We start from the raw sequence: 18,581 nt of genomic DNA on the forward strand, positions 1-18,581 counted from the left end.
TAGCTGCGGTGGGGCAGAGCGGAAGTGCTGGCAGTGAGCGGGGAGGCTGGAGCGCAGGTGCGTGGCGGCTGGGGTTGCGGAGGCTGCGGAGCCTTCACCGCCGTGCGGGTGCGGGGGTGCCGCCGCAGGCCGGGCAGCCAGAGGGGCCCCGCGGCTTCGTCTTTACTATATGGTGAAGAGGAGCGCGGCTACAGGCGCCATGCGGCCCCCGGGGCTCTGTGCGGCGGGGCCTTGTTTGCCGGGTCCCTCCCCCGAGCGATTCCCCGCAAGGAGAGGCCTCGCCGGGCTTGGCCTGCCTGTCTCTCCTTAGAACTTCGATTCAGACTCGTTCAGGAAAAGCCCATGAGGGCTGTGAAGGCGGTGGGTGCGGCGGGGTGCGCCAGCTCTTTAGTTTGTTGATAGCAGCTTGTTGCTTTTAATTTCATTTTGTGCCATGCTGGTGTCTCTTTATTGCAGAAACTCTTCAGACAAGCCAGGTACTGAAGCGTTTCTGGAGGCAAGGTGTTGTGTGCGTGCACATGGTGTGTGCTCAACAGGAAAAGTTGCTGAGTTGCTTATGTGACCAGTGCAAGCTGCGGAGCCACTTTGAGGAGATGTTCTTGCAGCTTCTGACTGAGGTTTGCCTTCTGGTAGGAGAGTCTTAACAGGTATCTGCTTTCTCTATAGCAGATAAAAGTTGCTGTCTGTCTTGTCAAACCCAGATGTTTGAGACTGTCATTAGAGTATTGTGTGCAGAAAGCATTTTTTGTGACAGAGCGAAGAACGCATGTCACTATTTTGTAAAGTAGCCTGAGTGAGGCTTTCATTGAATGCTAATCTGGAGTGGAGGAATTGTACCCCTCTCCATTGATGGCTGAGCTTCCTTGGAGAGCCTGAGATGTGACCCTTTGCTTCTCCTTACCTCATCCAACAAATTCTGAAGAAATGTGTTAATTTGATGAACTGATTGTGACAGCAGGACCTTGTATTTTTCTTTGACTCAATTAAAAAAACTTTAGCAAAAGAATGTGAAGTAGTAGACTTGAAGATGGGGAAACAAGACAGGGTTCAGAAATCAGTAGGAGCCAGAGATGTTTCTTTGCTTTTACATGTACTCACTGCCTTTTCTCTATTTAACTGTGTCTGGTTCATGGCTCTTGTTGTGATGTCAGTGGCTCCCTTGGGTTGTGGGCCTTTGCTGCTGTAGAAGAAAAAGGCTTTGTAAATGCAGATGAGCAAGAATAAAATAAAAACATAGCAGTATTAGTTTATATCAAGTAAGTACATTTTTTTTGTAGCCTGAGGGCACCCATAAAAACCTTGGACAGGAGTGGAATGGCATGGTACTTTGCTCAAATAGATGTTGTGCCTGATTCTTATATGGTTTTATGTCTGCTGAGGGCAATGGCAGAGGTTGGTAGTATATGCCGCAGAAGCTTAAGTGCTGCTTCTGAAAACATTGGAGGATTTATAAACCTCATTTTTTTTCTGTAAAGTAAATGCCATCCTCTGAAATACTGGTGCTGCTTTAATTGGTGAGTAGAGTCCCTTACTGTCCTAACTGGCCTTCCTTCTTAGGCTTACACTTAAGCTGAAGTTGATTAATCCTAAAGTGTATCTTGGCACTTGAAGCAGTCTCTGACTTTATTGCCTTCTGTGCTTTTGTATCTTCTTTTAGTCTGATTTAGACTGCTGGTTCCAGCTGCATTTGTAAAATGTCCTGCAGCACTGGTGGGCCTTTCTAACAGTACCCATGGAAAGTCCAAACTATGGCACAAAACTGTTTATTGAGACTCTTAGTGCAGACAGGGGTTACAATAGCATATGATAGTGTATTCACATAATAATCACTATGTTCTGGTGGGTATGGGTGCTCATGGTCCTTTGACAGCATTTCTGATCCCTTACATATGTCACTAGCACAATATCTTCAGCAAGTTGCCTGTGTTGACTAGATGGTGGTCACTCTAGGCAAACAGTTTGTGTGCAGTTAGCTTTGAAGTGGCCAGTTGCAGGACTGGAGGTAACCAGACCATATTATGCTGGGGTTAGTGCTGATCATCAGTAGTGTATTATTTTTCTTGCATGTTTTCTCTGAGCACTGGTGGATAAGAGTTACTTCTTAGGATGGCCAGGTGAGTGTTGCTAATGTCCTTAGATGGCTTCCAGGGGACATGTAGTGCCATATGCGTATCAGCAATTTCTAGCTCACTGGACTGCAGAAGGACCAAGTCAAAGGCCCTGCTTGTATTAAGTTTCTAGAGCCAGTTTGACCATGGAAAGAACACATTTAAAGCTTTTATCTGTTTTTTGCACCAAACTAATGCCCACTTCTGTTTTACTATCTGGTAGTTATTTATGTTTGGGTGGCCTCTATATTGATATGGACTAAGGAGTGACTTTGGCAAAGTGATTTCTGTAACAAGATCTATTAATAACCTCTTTAGACAATGACTGCATAGTTTGCTTCTTGTGCCTGACAGTTTCCCAGACAAATGAAGGCAGGTTTAAGGCCTGCTATGTTTTTCATTAATATTTTCAATACACAGAGTCTTGGACAAGTGTATGTACATCCCCGTGTGGAAGAGGCTCATTGCAGAAAGATTAGCAACACACTTTGCTTATAACTTGGTGTGTTGTGTCTGTTAATCTGAGCATCATCCTCTTGTGGGCTTTGAAGCCTGTGATGTTAGGGCATGAAACACTTGGTTTCTGATGCATTTGGTGCTACTTATGCATATCAAAGAGGGACATATCAACTAACTATGACTGTTGGAATCCCGGTTGTGGCGGAAAGCTCCTTAAATAAACAAGTAGGTGTGTGCTTATGCTAGGAGTTCACCAAAAGGAGCTGTGATTTTTGCTATGCAGTTGCAAGCAAACTGGGCTGAAAGGGAGTATTTCTGCATTCTCAGCATTGGTCAGAACTGCAATGGCATCCCAGATGTTTTTGTGTTGAGTCCTTCTCTGACAGTAGGAGGGCACTGGAGCAGGGTGCTCCCTTCCCTTCCTGCCCTGAAAGAGCCTTTGCCTAGTGGCTGTGTTCCACATATGTCCGTGACAGTGTTGGCAGAGAAGTTGGGCATTTTCCCTGTGTGCTGGGAGAGGGTTTTGTTGTTCAGAGGGTCCAGGGAAGTTCTTGCTGCTGCTTGTGCCATATGTAGGCCTGGTAAAAATGGAAGTTCTTCTGGGACTCTGGAGCTGACAGCTTTTGTTAAGGTCAGCATCTTGAGATGTCTGAAATTGAGCAACTAACTTGTGATGCTGGCATTGGATGAAGAGGTCTGGTTCCTCAGTTGTGAAGTGCTGAAGTGAATGGAGTCCCTGGAAACCTCAAAACCTTTGAAAATCCACTTTGTTTTAGTACACAAAACTCTTAAGTCTAAATGGTTTTAATCTGTTTTTTGCACAAAATGAGGAGCAGGAAAAATTTCAAGAGGTCTTATGTGGTTGGTGGTTTTACACTAAGGCCTTGATTCTAAAAAATCAACAACCAAATGTAAAACTCCCTGGGACCTCTTTGTGCTGTTGGAACCAGCATCATCTAACCAACTTCGGTCAAGAATGAGGTCTCTGAAAATGGTATAAATATTCCAAATGTGGGTCATAAATGCTGCATGAGACAATTCTTGTGTCTGTTAGCATCCTTCCCACAAGGTGTCTCCCCACATATTTTACAATCAAATATGATAATAGCATAAGACAAAACATTGGCTTCAGGGCAGTGGCTGTGCCTGTGCAATGATGAAACTTTGTTTTGCTCTGAGATTAAGACAGAGATTCATTTCTGAGCTTTGCATTTTCTCATGTGTACAGCCTATCCATATGGCAGATAATTGTAGTTTTAAAAATCCATATCCACTTCCTTTTCCAACTTTGCAATAAATCATCGTTGAATCCTGATGGGCTTTTAAAAGTGGAAGAGATCAAATATGTACAAAACATTTCAACATACCAATTGTGGGAGGGTGTCAAATCTGTAGTGTTAGTGCTGATCAGTGATTCAATTAGTGTGAAATGTATTTGCAAACACTTTACTTGCTGCCTGCAAGAAATGGATTGACAGTCCCAGGCTCTGGGAATAAGAGGTGACAAGTAATACTCATGAATATTCTCATGCCCAGTAGATGGGAGGTGGAGTAGTTGCCTTCCTAGTGAGTTTTCATATGCACAGAGGAAAAGTCTGTATAAATACCACCCTTGGCTTTCAACCCAAACTGGCCTGGGCAGTGACTGAAAATGCTTGAAAGTTGCATGGCTTCTGCCAATAAGAGGGCAGTGAAAGAAGGAGAGAGGGAACTAAAGCAGGAGGACTAGATAAGGAAGAAAAACTTTCTTCACTTGGGAGACTTGAGTGAGAAGGAGAGCAAAGAGAATCAGTGAGAGTGAGTGCATTGTCCAAATCTACATAGGCAGGCTCTTGCATCCTGATAGGGCTGCTGCTGCCAGGATCCTGAGAAGACTGTGTGCTGGAGCGGGGAGGTTCTCATGATACTGTGCCTCTGATGTTCTTGGTTGGTGTTAATACTGGAGTAAGTAAAATCTGTTGTGCTGGACCAGGTGCTTCTGTGGCTTTGCAAATCCAATGCTGTGTTGTTGGCATTCTGGCAGTGATACACATGTTGGCTGTTTTTTTGCTGGATGGATGCCATTCTGCTCCCAGCTGTCTGATAGACCAGGTGTTGGCTTGTCTAGTAGCACATTTGGCAATAAAGAACAAGGTAAACAGTGTGTCTGGGACTCTGGTACAACTAATTGTGTCCTGGGGTGATCCTGAAGTAGGGTGTCTGCAGTATGTACAGGAACAGCAGAGTGGGACAAAAATAAAGAGTTTTCCTTTGCTCTTCCCATCCTCTCCCCAGGAAATCCAGTTCTGTAACCAGTTTTCATGTCTTTAATAGATTCTATGTGAACAGCACGCAGGGCTGTGCTGCAAGACGAAAGAGGCAGGATGTTGTCAAGACCAAAGCCTGGAGAGTCTGAGGCAGACCTGCTGCACTTTCAAAACCAGTTCCTGGCAGCCAGAGCTTCACCTGCAGTGAAGATTGTGAAGAAAGCAGACAAGAGGAAGGGGGAAGAAGGGAGCACAGATGCTGAGAGACACCCACTGCAGGACCACAAGGATGTAGTCATGTTGGATGGTAGTTTCCTTGGTGGAGTTCTTTGAATTGCTGGGTTTCTCTGTCTCTTTCAGTACCTCAATGCTTGCCCTTTCACCTCCCTCTCAACCCAGAGTTGCTTTTGCCCTGCATATGTGTCTTCCTTGCAGTATTGTTTGTAGCCTTGTTGGAAAATGCACTTGTCCACTGTTATTAGCATCCACTAGAAACACCTTTCCAACACATTGCCTTGGTCTACATTTGTCAGCCGTCTGTGGTATCTTGCCATTCTCAATGCAAGACATGTTTTCTGTGATTTGTACCCGTTGGACACTCAGTGCTTATTTTGCCATCTATCCAGACCCTGTTCTCGGTCTCTTTGAGATTTATCTCTGCTAACAGCTCCAGCTTTCAGCCAGTAGATCTGGCTTGGTAAGCCTCCTTCCTGCGGTTTTGTTTTTCTCTATCTGTATTAACTGTAACAGTTCTGTCATGTACTTAATAGTCTCAGAAACTGAAGGTAACTTTCTTAAAAGCAACAGTTGAAATCTTGCAGTGCTTGGTTCCAGGTGAGGAAATATGGTCCCAGTTTATAGATAGTGAAAAGGTGGCTTTGACTTGCTCATGATCATAGAAATCACTCGCTTTTAGAGCTGGCAGTGGAAATGTATCTTTCTGTGCCTGAACACAACCTGAAAGGATATTGTTTGTTTCTGTACAGTCTTACTTCTTCCCTTAATACTTACCGTCAGGTCTTAGTGCCCTTTCCTGCATTTCCAGCTGTTTAAAAAGACCTTAGTGTCAATATATAAGTAGTAAAATACTTGAGCATGCTTCTCTGCAGTACCTAGCACAGGTCAGATGACTCTTGTCTTATCACTTCCTCATCATCGTTTCTCATCAAAACAATAATACGTGCTATTAGGCACCCTTTGGTGTAGTACCTATTGCACAGTACTTATGCTTGACTGTGGTGTTTTTTGTTTTTGTTTTGTTTTTTTAATTATTATTTCCCCTCCCCAGATTTTCCTGATGTTCTTCCAGCTCTAACTCCAGCTCCTCCAAAAAAGTCCAAGATCAAAAGTACCAGTGTCCACTTTGAGGATGAAGATCCAGAGGAAAGACTAGAGAGACACGATCAGCACATTACAGCAGTCTTCAGCAAAATTATTGTATGTCTGGTTTTAGGTGATGGTCTAGTGTTTTTTGTGAGTGCTATGGACTAAGCAGTGGACAAGGATGAAGGGTTATGTTGCTGCTTTTTATTTCTACAGTGTAATGACACACTGGATCAGTGTCCTGAACCGCCTTGAAAGAAAAAGCTCTTTAGGTGTATTTTTGCTATCAGTTAAATATGGTTTTGAATCTGTACTCCAGTCCAGACTGCCTACAGGTCACGCTGCTTGCATGCAGGCACGTGCTTTAGTGTCGATTTGGGTGAGTTTCTGGACTTTTTAAGGGAGATATTCTCATTGCTCTGCACTGGCCCAGGTTTTCCTTTATCTGATTTTTTTGAGTGATGTGTGGAGTTTGGCAGCCCAGCCTTTTGCCAATTAGCCTCACTTTGGCTCTAAATAAGCGCAAGGTACTCTGAGCCTGGCAGTGATGTAGCAGAAAGCCTGTGACCTGCAGAGCTGAGAGATTTTGAGTTCACTCTTAGCTAAATGGTGTAAGCATGCCTGGCTGTTGCAATGGTTTCTACAGGGTTTTAATTTTTTCCTACAGGAACGAGACACAAGTGCAGTAGCAGTGACTATGCCAGTGCCCACAGGAGTTCCATTTCCAAGGACGTTTCACCGCTCTGAGATAGAAAGTGAGGTAAGATTGGGAGAAGCTGTTTTATGCTACCTTCATTAACTATTAAAACTTCCCCACAACAAAGCCTAATGCTTGGTGGGTGGTAGGGCTCAGAGTAAGTGGCTTGGCATGCTGGAAATTAGGAGCTGGCTCAACATATATATAAGGTGGCATTACCACCTTAGCATCGGAGAGAGTTCTCCTACCAAGCTCGCCATCAAGTATGCACTCCATACCCTGCAGTTAAATGACACTGGAATCCTTTGGTTTAGGAAAGACAGTGTTTCCCATCTTCCGTGAAGTGGATCAAATCTGTGCTGTTGTAATAGAATTGATCCTGTTCTTTTTGTTTTCCTCTGAGGAACAATCACTGTTCATTTGTCCACCAGGTTTGATTAAATCTGTACTTACTGACGTTGCATCTGATTCTTCCTGGCGTCATATTTGAGTGTGGTTGCACAGATTATCCTTTTGCAGATTTTTGGATTTTTTTTTTTTTTTTTTTTTTTTTTTTTTTTTTTTCTGAGGCTGTAAAACTGGAAGCCATGGCTGCTGTCATCAGTGTTTGCTGTAGTAGGAAGGGCCACTCGCTGAGTGGGAGTCAGGTGCTGGGAATTGATATGTGATTGACAGCTGTGGTTGCTTTGAAGAGGAACCTTATTTTGAAGGGCATCTTTTTGAAAGGAAAGAGTAGTACTTTTTAAACTACCGGTTCTGTTTATCTGACACAGGAGCACACAGAGCAGCTACCAAATGTTCAGACTACATTTTAAGCTTATTCTCTGGACTGAGGACTTGCAAGAGTTTTTTTGCTTAGTCTGCTTTGGATTTCCTGTGCATCCTGTGCAAAGCTGTTTAGAGCCCTGCCCTTCCATCACCTAGGCAAGCAACACAGTAATTTAGTAAGGATTATTTTAGCACCACTTGCCCAGTTCTTACTGTGTAAATCTCTTCACCCTGCTGCTCTCTAATCACCTTACGAGAAGCCTGTTCCAAGCATGTGGTGAGCACAGTACAGTACAGCCCCATTTATCCTCAGAAATGCAAAGTATTCAGCTATGCGGGGTTTCCAAACAGCAGGAAAGCTGGAACTGTTGTGCTTGGTGATATTTTAGGTGCACTTGCCTGGCTTGAATTCACATATAATTAATCATCTTCTTTCCTTAGGCAGCAAAAATATTCATGTTTTTTATCTCTCCGTCCTAGCGTTAAACTCTGCATTGAAAAAGGAACAGCACTGACACAGAAAGGGGCAGGTGGCTGCCAGCAGCTTCTCCGTGTCGTGTCACAAAGTCTGATCTGAGAGTGTCTTTAGGATCAGATCTATACATTTGTTAGTCACAGGTGTGTGTGGGAGTCTGGAGGGGAAAGCAGTGCCACATGTTTTCCCTGTTTGCAGGTGAAGGTGGGATCTGGAAGAAAAAGCATCTTTGCACAAAAGATGGCAGCGAGAAGAGCTGCTGAAAAGGCAGCAACAGCTCCCTCCACTGCTGAGTGCATGCAAATAACATCAGCTGCTCCAGATGCCCTGGATCCTGAGGGGTCAGCAGGAGAGGCATCTCTCCCCAGCATCAGGGATGGTAAGTGGAGAAGGTTCTGTGTATCCAGCCTACTATATTTATATAGCCTTAGTAACTGTAACGTGAGTGCTCCTTATTCTTAAATTAGGGAGTCACTGGTACCCTCAGTTTAGGAATCTCAAGCTCACTTGGAATGTCTGTGATGTGACAAGGATTTGAAATGGTCCGAGATCCAAATTAACATTCTGAAAATCAGGTTAGCTTTCTCACTGATTTCTGTTTTGCTTCACACAGGGCCAAATAGATTTATTTTTCAAAGCTCTCGTCCTCCTCTTCCTCTTTGTTACATGTAAAGTTTTTCTTGTTTCTACAATTTTAGGAAGAGAGTTTTCTTGTGTCTGATGAAGGTGTTTAAGACCACTGTGGTTCAGGTTCTCACTCCTACCTAGAAGCTGAAAGCTTAGTCTTCCATTACCAGCTTGGCTGCCATGCGACTGCGGCTTTGCTCCATAAGGAATGCTGTGAAGCGGTGCTAATGACTCAGTGCCACCTCCAGCAGTTACTTATCTGACAGCAACATGACAAGGAAGGATGAAACCAATTCAAAATTCAACTGGTACCAGCATCTCTGAGCTGCCTTATATATATATATATATTTTTTTTTTAACTTGGACAGTCGTATTTGCTTAGGACCACTGTGTGTCTGTTTTTTTTTTTTCCTGACACCCCTGTCTTCACATTGAAATAGAGGCCACATGTCATTTGAGGGTTATTGCCATTTGGCTAAGGTTTCTGTCTGCCCTGACCTCTGTTAGAGAATTGGTAAGAGAACCCGCAGATGTGTTGTGCTGTGCGTGCACAAATCCGCCATCCAGGTCAATATACTGTGCCTGCTGTATCTCCTGTTAGAATTGTGTATTTGGGCTTCTTTCTGAGAGATCCCAAAGGGAAACACAGCAGCATTGTAACTGTGATCCTCTTGAAGCAGAACACTTCTAAAATGTAGCACTACCGCAGAGGGATCAGAAAATGGCTTGGCCTCCTCTGCAAGATTCTTGTGGCAGGATCACTAGAAGCAAGAGAAGAGGGGGAGCTCCATTTCTTGTAGTAATAAAGTGTTTGTGGCTGGTAACTCTCAACTCAGCTGATGATGGTGGGAAGCTTACTGAATCTTTTACTAGGCCACACTGTCTTCTCATCTCTTTCTGTTCAATACACAAGGCAATTGCTGTGGAAATAACATCAAACTTTACTGATGTTGTGGTGAGTGTCACTACTGCGGTTTGAACAGCGGTTTGATGCTTTCAGGGTTGGCTGGTTTTGGGTCTTAGGGATGTTCCAAGTCACTATGTGAAGCATGTGAACAAAACATAAGGAATAAAGCCACAAGTCAAGTCCTTATATAGCAAGGCTACAGGACATCTGGAGGGTCTCACTTTGACCAAAGGAGCATATTACCCTGCTGCTAGAGTTAAAGGAAATGCGCCTTCTAAAGGGGTTTAGATCAGATGAGAAAGGAAATTTGCTTTTGTTCAGGGTAGGAAAAATACCCCCCCTTCTGGAACTCCTGGTGTGTTTAATCCTTAAAGGTGAATAAAGGATGTTGTGAGAAGCAAATATGCCTCTCTTGAGAATGAATCCTGTATCACTGCAGAAACTATTTACCTAATAATTTTAATTAACTGTCTCACTCAACAGGTGTTTACTAGGTCATGGTTCAGCTGATATACAAATGTGAGTTCAGGTGTTCTTGGGCAGAGAAGGCCTGACTCACCAGTTGTGAATTATGCTCCATTCTATCTTGTGTTGCTGCTGTTTTGCATTAAAGAAACAAAATTCCTTTTCCCCCATACTTCCCCAAACTCCTCAAGAATCTAGGTGGAAAAGACATTTTGTTGTGACATGGGATGAAAGCCCAAATATTTTAGTTTTGTTTGAAGCTAAACTAGACTTCTTTACTCCTATTTTAATTTGGTTACCAAGGTAAAAAAAAAAAAACGCAAGCCTGATAGTGATGAAATTGAGATGCATTCCTAATGTTGTAGACACTTAAATCACTAACTGCTTTCTCTACCAAATCTTACAGATAAAGCTGGTGAATTTTTGACCTCTCAGCGGCCTTGTCTCATAACAGGAGAGGGTCTTGGAAGCCAAATGAGTGAGCAGGAAGCTCAAGCTATTCACAAAGAGAACTTGGAGAAGCTGCAGTCCATGTCTGAGGAAGAGATCCTGCAGGAGCAGAAAAGGCTTCTGGCTCAGCTGGGTATGTGTTTCTCAGCATGAACTCTAGAGATGGGGAAGTTTACTGAATATGTAGGTGTCCTGAAGTCTTACCAAATTCACAGATCAAAGATGGGAGCTTGGGATTCCTGCTCATTGCATATGTGGATAATCTAGCTTCCATGTCATGTCAATAGCTTATGAATAAGAAGTCGTTGTGAAGGAATTAAAGAGCATTTCTTTCTCAGTGAGGGAAGGCTTAGTATAAGTCTGTCTTGTCTCCCCTTTGCTGTGGGTTAAGATGGTCCATGCACTCTCTCACTTTGCATACCACATACCTGGTTACATATACATGTATTGAGGTCCTAAAATGTAGTAGTCTGAAACAGATAAGAATGAAAAGCTGTTCTTAGGATGGCTGTAGCAATGCTGAGGTGAGAGAGAGCTCTTGGTCTTCCTTACCAAAATAAGTAAGATTGGGCCAGAACTGTCAATACCTGTACAGGGAAAACATGTGGGCATGTGAGAGATTTCAATTCAAATCTGTACTTGGTAGAGCAGAAAAGCTTACAACTAGTCGTGAACTTTTTGAAAAAAGTTTTTTAATTATCTGGCTGTTGAGTACAGGTGTTCTGGCAGGGCTCTGGTCTGTGGTTTGGAGCCCACAGTGGTGCTCTGGGGATGTCTGTCACAGCTGGTGACAAGATGGGGGGCAACACTGAGTGTGGTGTGTTTGATAAGACTGTGTGTGATCTACAGCACTATAAAACTTGTTTGCGTTGGTTTCAGTGATTTTGTGTGCTCAAGAAGATGGGATGTATAGATGTAGGTGGCAGACAAGGGTTTTTGAAATTCTCATAATTTCAGATTCTCTAGCATCAAATCTAGGTGTGAGTGGCATTTTAGATGCGTAAGTCTCTTGTGGGTTTCACTTAAAGATCGTATTAATGATCTTGACATTGCAAGCAGCATGGGCATAACCAGAAAGGTGGCAAAGGAACTGTGCAAATTAATTGCAGACAGAATGTTAAGGTACATCCTTCCTTCAGAGAGCTGAGTGCTCCAAACTACCTGAAAAATGTCTTGTTTATATACTTTCTTCTTGTGACTGGTTTTTGATCTTTGCTCCTTGTCCCCACCATTCTGTCCTTTGGGATATTAGGGAAGTTAATACTTAGGGAGTTTAAAAAGGATAGGATGTATTTAAAACATTTTTGAACAAAAGATTATTTTCTAAGCCAGTGTATTTGTTTATATGCTCTATGGGTTAAAATTGTAGCTCTTTCAGTCTTTGAGGCCTTAAGGAAAGCGGGAGTAATTCTGGCATTCCTGAAATAGCTGTGGTTAGGGAATTATACATGATGAAGCAACTCCTAAACTAACTTGCTGGTTTATAGATGAACTTGGGAACTAGACAGGCACAGAGATGTGAATTTAAGAGCCTTTTTCTGCATATTCAGGAGCATGATAATTTGTGGGTGTTTAATGCTGCCCATTCTCTGAATTAACCTCTTAGTTATGACATAGTAGAGACTCCAGGGTGTGGAGTATGAGGATGGGTAGGCAATTCCATGCTGAGCAGTGTCTTCAGGGTCTTATTGTTAATGCTGTTCTGGTTTTGCCCATGGAGACTCTGGGCAGAAGTAGGCTTACTTTCTGATATAATCAGTGACTTGTTTGTCACCGTTGGAGTGAAACGGTGAAATAATGAATACAATCTTTTCCTTGATGTGTACAGTGAAGTGTGAGAAAGCGCAAGCTCTGCTTGCATTCTGGAAAAAAAATGCGTGCTTTAATGAGACTGGGCTGAGGAGGGTTTAACTGCATCCTGAGGAGACTGTGTAGCAATCACAGGGGTGGGATAGATCCCTGCATCCTCTTTGAACTGTTTCAGAGATGTGGGAGTCATTTCCTTATTGGAATAACTTCTCTCAGGTACAGAGCACTTCTGAATTGCTTGTCCTTTGTCCTTCAGTGAATAAATAACCAGTGCAGGTGTTATATTGTTACTTTATACATCTCTGACACTGCTTAGTGGAGTGTCATTGTACATTTTAGAAGCTTAATGAATAGGCCCTTACTGTTCACCTCTGGCATAAGCATCTCTACACCATTTTCTAGATTAAGAGTATTTGAAGAGAAAGTGTGCTCCTTTAAAAATGACGTGGGAGATCTGTAGCAGATCTGAAAGTAAATTGATGATCATATGACATTTTCCTTTTTTAGAGTCATAGAAATATTATCTGTCATTCAAAACATCCCTACCTCTCAAACGTTCTTCTCCTCCAAAGCATGAAGAGAATAGCCATGTCTGTTTTCTGGATGTTGTCAGATCATAATTGACTCTCAGGATGGTTAGTCAGTTCAGAACAAACAAGATCTCCTTCTTCTAACATAATATCTAGACCACGCACTGTAGCTCTAGTGCAATTCAATGAAGAGCAGGTAATTCTTTTTGTGGTGTCTGTTCCGTGTATTCTCGTAGTGTTCAGATTGGTGCCACTGAGCAGTCTGCAGGCAGGGTAGGCAAACTGTCAGGTTCTTCCCATAAATCACACACCAGAATTCTCTCCACCATGCATAGTCTTATTTGGATGTGCCTTTTCAGTGGCACCGAGGGGGAAAGAAACAATTATCTTTTTATTTGTAAGCTTGGGAGAATAAATTCATTTTTTTGTGCTTCTTTTACCTTGAAAACCATTTTTCAGCTCTTCCTCTGGTGTTGTTCCACTGGTCAGTTGTTCCCAGCTTATATGCTCAAGAGGTCATGAAACAGTTAAGTGCATCAGTTTGAAGTGATGGCACAGAAGAAGCAAGCATGTGGAATGGGAATGAAAAGACTAAAACATAAATAGCAGGAGCTATAAGCATATCAACTATTTTGAGACTTTCTGTCACTTCTCTGTCTGTCTCTTTGTCAACACTTGCAGATTCCAGTTTAGTTGCTTTCTTAAAGTCACGACGTGGTGGCAATGAAGGCCAGAAAAAGGAATTTAAAATGGAACAGAACAGATCGGAGGAGTTTGTGGAATCTCTGCCTGTGTCTCAGCATGATGTTGGATCATCTCTTTCCATGCAGGTGTCAGGTCTGGAAGAATCTCTAAGGAAGGAAGAAAATATGAAGGTAGAAATCACAGGTAAGAAACAAAGTGCATGTTGTTAATGTTCTGAACATAAATTAAGGTTTATATGGTGTTTGCATTAATCCAGAATCGATTGATGTGGCACTTCGTTAGTTATCTGACTCAGAATTTTATCATGATATTAAAAAAAATACATATACTTTAGGTAGAGGAAGGAACATCTCTGTTATTTCTAGTTGGGATCCATAAATTAGAAGGGTGATATACAATGTCACGAAGGTGAGCTATTTAGTGGGAGGTCTTGCTTTGGTTTTGAAGTTTGTTCTGAGGTCTCTGAAGTGAAAATGTATTTTAAACTGTAGGCATCATCGCTCTTCTGTTTAGTCAGGAACAGGGAAACAGGAGAGTGCGGTAGTGAGATTCAGCTGCTGCTTGAATACTTTCTTGTGAGACTAGTTGGGGACAAGAGGGTGTTGGGTAGGTAAGAATTAGTGATTTGCTCACAGGCTGGCATGGAGATGACAGTTAATCTCACTTCAGGGAAATTGCTCATATAACACATTTGTGTCTTATCATGATGCTGCACTTGATGGCCCCACTCTGTGGCTTGTGTCTCAGAGCCCACACAGTGATTTCCACAGAATATGGTTCCTCTGTGCTGTGGATGGAGGGAAGTATTAAGGTTAGAGTGTTGTTCTGCTTTTTTGGAAGAATTGTACAGAGCTGTTGCCTTTTACAGTCATACATTGAGTATTAAAGAGTTCTGTTGTATGAGGAGAAAGCTATTTTATCCCCAGCAGCTAGAGCAACCCATATATTCTCATGGCAGAGAAAATAAGTGTTTTCCCCTTAAGCTTCTGCTCTTATTGTTGCTTTCTCCTCTGCAGTTTTTTTCTTCTTTTCTTTAGCCATTTCTTCTTCTGTGTGAGTTTAGGCTCCCATTCTCCGCTTCCCCACACTTTTGTTCGTAGCATGTCTCTCGTTAGCATGCTTCTCTTCCAGTTTCATGTCATTTTTTGGCTGTCTCCATCTCTTGATCCTCTCTTTTGATGCATTCTTTGTGTCCCAGTTCAATGTGCAGGCTGATTAAAGAGGTCTCTGAATCACTCCTGGATTTCAGCTTGGTGTTTACCAGAGATAACAACTGTTTACCATTTTCTTGATGAGAGGGATGATTCTGTGAGCGTATATGTGGGTACACGTGCAGGAGAAGGAAAGCTGATTAGCCTCTAACGAGGAAAACACTTGAAAAGTCCTTGTGCTATTTCTCCCCAAGTTTTATTTTTCTTAATCAAAAGGACTATTTTTAGTTCCAGAACAATCGAGTGCACAAGTTGCACCAGATGAAATGACATTCTTTTATTTGCCTGGGAGCAATAGAAGTGGGTTGTTCAGCCTGTAAAGACTGAACAAGATTGTAGCAGTGCTCTTGGGAACAGCTCAGTGTTCAGAGCATCGTGTGCTGATAACATCTTTTGCTTCCATGGAAGACTGCACAGGAGAGGAGAAAAGCTTTCCCAGGACATTTGGAATAATAAGGAAAGAATGAGCTGGATCACAGTTATAAAACCCAGGGAAGCACCTGAGTTTATGCCTGCAGCCCATCTAGGCCAACAGGAGATGTAAACTATTAATTTGACATGAGCACTTAGTGTTTAGTTTTGCATCTGTTTGTGCTCAAAAGTGAAGTCATCATGAATAACCCAGCAGAAATGGTCATACTGAGTTTTCCCAGGGAGAGGATGATGACACAAAGTAATGGGACGGCTCAAAAATCAAACCTGCCTCTCTAATGAGATAAAAGGCTACTGTTTCTAATAAGATAGTAAAACCTTTTTCCAGCAACCTGTACTCTTATCAAATGGAAAAGTAAATTCTGGCACCAAGACAAAGGGGGAAACAAAGCAGGAAGGGAAGAGGTTGGATGGTAGCCTTTAATATAACCCAAGTCTGAAAAAGTTCAGGACAAATGTTGCATTCACACTGTCAGCTTGTGTTTCTGTAGAGGGATTTCTCAGTAACTGAACAATCTGCTGATGTCTTGGAATATGTATCCATCTTTTCTTGTTGACAAGATCATAATAGTAAAGGTCAAACTAATACAATTATTAACTCAACCCTATCAATTTGGAGAAGGCAGAAACAATTTGTTGGGTTACAAGTGTCAATAGATTTCGTTTTTCTGCTGATTTTTATTTCCTCTAGTTTTGCACCTATCACCCACAAACATTCTACTTTCTTACATTTCAGATGCTTTTTCCTTCTTTTCAGTTGAAATGTGTGCTGAGCCTTTGGCTGAAATTCTGTGGAACAGCTTTCTGGCTGGGGAAAATAATGCTGTGCTTGGTTCCTTGCCTGACTCAATACTACATTGATCTTAAGGATGAAGCTTCATCCTAGGAAGGATGAATGCCCTTGCTGAAAGTTTATCTGCTAATTCGAGGAAAGTAAAAGGTTAGGTTTCAGTCCAGTTATCAGCAGGAAAAGATCTGCTGAAAGAAGAGCATCTCAGCGGGACCCATTGTTCCTTGCAAGAGCAGACTAGAGCACTAGGATTAATAGCTGCAATGCAAATAAGCTCTAGGTCACTCCAGCAGGAGCGATGCTGCTGCTTTTCATGCCCTCAGACTTGCCTGTTCCTGTCCTTAGAAGTGTCTTCTCTTGAGATAGCAAAGACTTCTGAGCTCATCTCTCTTCATGTTGCTACGGAATAGTAGCATTACCTTTCCTAGTGTTCGGATTATTTCCAGTTACGTGTCTCCTATCCCTTCACTTGTGAGATTCTTGCACGTCCTGATCTGTGTCTTTCCTAGGGCAACTATTGTGATGTCAGGCATAAATATCTTGTTTTTCAAATTCTTCTAGTCAAAGGTCTTTATATAGTTAAATCACTGATTTCTTCCTTTAGTACTTGCATCTTTCAAATTCTTATTCAACTGTCCAGCTTCCCCACTGAGCTGTTTCTCAGGCAAGCTGTGTAAATTTTCAGCTGTTTTGATGTTCTCTTCCCAAGCTGATTTCCTCAGGCCTTTAGAAGGGGACACAGAATGAAGAGCATCATAGCAAATGTGACAGGATCATGAACAGTAGTGTTTGTGCTCTCTCCAGTGTATCTAGGCTGAAATCATACTTGCTTCCAATAATTTGCTAGGACCACTCTGCACTAATACCTTTGAGTCATTTCACACCTCCCCTAGCACCTCCCTCCTTGGATTATTTTAGTTTGCTTTCTCAAAAGTAGGGCTGAAATTATTTTTCTGACCTGGTTCTGATCACTTGCCATATTTATGTCCTGACTTCTGTTCAACTTCTCACAAATTAGCCTTGTCTGTGAATTTCATTACAGTGCTGTTTACTTCCTCTTCTAGCTCTCATGAAAGATGAAAACAGCTTTAAACCTTTGATGTTTATGCCTCAGCTAACAGTCGTTTGAAAATTGTTTTCTTCTTATTTTACATGAATCCTATATTTGATGCTGTCTTTAAGCCGAGTAGGTTGGTAAAGAGGGAATAGTATTTTCTTCATACCTGCCTTGGAAGGTAAGAATGCCATTTTTTATCGCCCCGCAAAGATGATGATCTGCCTGTGAAGCCCAAGAAGGAATGGATTCACATGGACAATGTGGAGTTTGAGAAGCTGGAATGGATGAAAGATTTGCCCTCACCCCGGCAGAAGAAAACCAAAAAGGTTTGAATGCAGAAACTGGTGTTTTTCTTGTTTGTGTCTGGATCATGCTTCTAGCAGTAGCAGTTTTGAAGACTTTAAAACCTAGTCATCTAGTTACTCGGTCTGTAAGATTTCATCAGTTTTCCCCAGTTTCTTCCACAGGGTGGAATGATATGTGGCCAGTTCAGTCTGTAGTGCTCAGGAGAGCTTGGAAGTAAGTTTAGCAACTGTAATTTGGGATGAAACAGGTCTGAAAGCTAAGAAATAAGGAAGGAGTGGAGAAGATTTTTTTTTTTTTAAGAATTTTTGACCTGACCTGGGGAATTTTTGAACTCTTACCTTGCTGCAGTTGATGCAAGTAGTAGTATTTTAAGTGATGAATAGAGTGGAAGGCAACAGAAATAATCTATTTCTCCCTCCACACTTTCATTGTAGGGAATGCAAGCTCGATTCAGTTTAAAAGGAGAATTGATCCCTGCAGATGCTGATTTACCAACACATCTGGGCCTGCATCACCACGGAGAAGAGGCAGAGGTAGGTGTCATACAGTAGAGAGGGCACACCCATTTTCGTTTTCTGTGTTTGATTTGGCAGACTCCTTTTGTGTTGAGGTTTTCTGGCGACAAAAACCTTAGGAAGGTGCAGATGGATCATTTTCTTTTGAAACAAGCTCCTGAAGAGCAGTTGGGTCTGCATGCATTAGCTGCTTTACTTTCAGAAAACTCCACTAATGCTTTTTCTCTGTAATGCCATTAAGAGTCCGTAGTGTTGGGAAAAGGTGCACACACATCCTTTTCTTAAGTTCAGTTTTCTCCTGTCTCATCGATGATTAGAACCTCTTCTGCAATTGCTACAAAGCATCAAACAACATTGCATTGCAGTTTATCTCCTGTTATGCAGTATTTTACAGTTAATCTTACTTTAAAGAGCCTATTTTTACCTATTGCTGAGGTTATGTGTGGATTTTTTTTTTCTTCTTCTTCCTATTCAGAGGGCTGGTTATTCTCTCCAAGAGCTCTTTCATTTGTCTCGCAGCCAAGTTATTCAGCAGAGGACACTGGCTCTACAGGTCTTGGGTCGTATTGTTCAAAAGGTAAGTCACTTTCCATGGAATTTCTCCCCATAATCAAGTTTCTGGTAGATCAGGGCCCAGATTCTCTGGTCCCAATTGTTTGCTTTCTACTGTTCAATGAAGGTGAGTAAAATCACCAACAGGG

At 42.2% G+C, this 18,581-nt stretch overlaps 1 protein-coding gene across 6 annotated transcripts in view; it reads left to right on the top strand.

Moving 5' to 3' along the window:
• RPAP1 (RNA polymerase II associated protein 1) overlaps nt 1-18,581 on the top strand; it is a 43,541-nt gene continuing 24,960 nt past the window's right edge. Inside the window, exons 1-11 of one of the 6 annotated variants that reach the window (XM_082059641.1) lie at nt 11-57; nt 457-476; nt 4,881-5,120; nt 6,102-6,250; nt 6,804-6,896; nt 8,275-8,455; nt 10,482-10,658; nt 13,546-13,752; nt 17,270-17,385; nt 17,800-17,898; nt 18,356-18,457. In XM_082059641.1, the coding sequence (XP_081915767.1) occupies nt 4,931-5,120; nt 6,102-6,250; nt 6,804-6,896; nt 8,275-8,455; nt 10,482-10,658; nt 13,546-13,752; nt 17,270-17,385; nt 17,800-17,898; nt 18,356-18,457 (1,314 nt within the window). In that variant the 5' untranslated portion in view covers nt 11-57; nt 457-476; nt 4,881-4,930. Of the gene's footprint in view, nt 58-166; nt 361-456; nt 630-4,880; nt 5,121-6,101; nt 6,251-6,803; nt 6,897-8,274; nt 8,456-10,481; nt 10,659-13,545; nt 13,753-17,269; nt 17,386-17,799; nt 17,899-18,355; nt 18,458-18,581 lie in introns of those variants that run through there. The other 5 variants (XM_082059640.1, XM_082059639.1, XM_082059638.1 and 2 more) reach the window with 5 other exon arrangements.

Source organism: Streptopelia decaocto (assembly GCF_964273445.1).
Source record: "Streptopelia decaocto genome assembly, chromosome: 7".
Lineage (NCBI taxonomy): Eukaryota > Metazoa > Chordata > Aves > Columbiformes > Columbidae > Streptopelia > Streptopelia decaocto.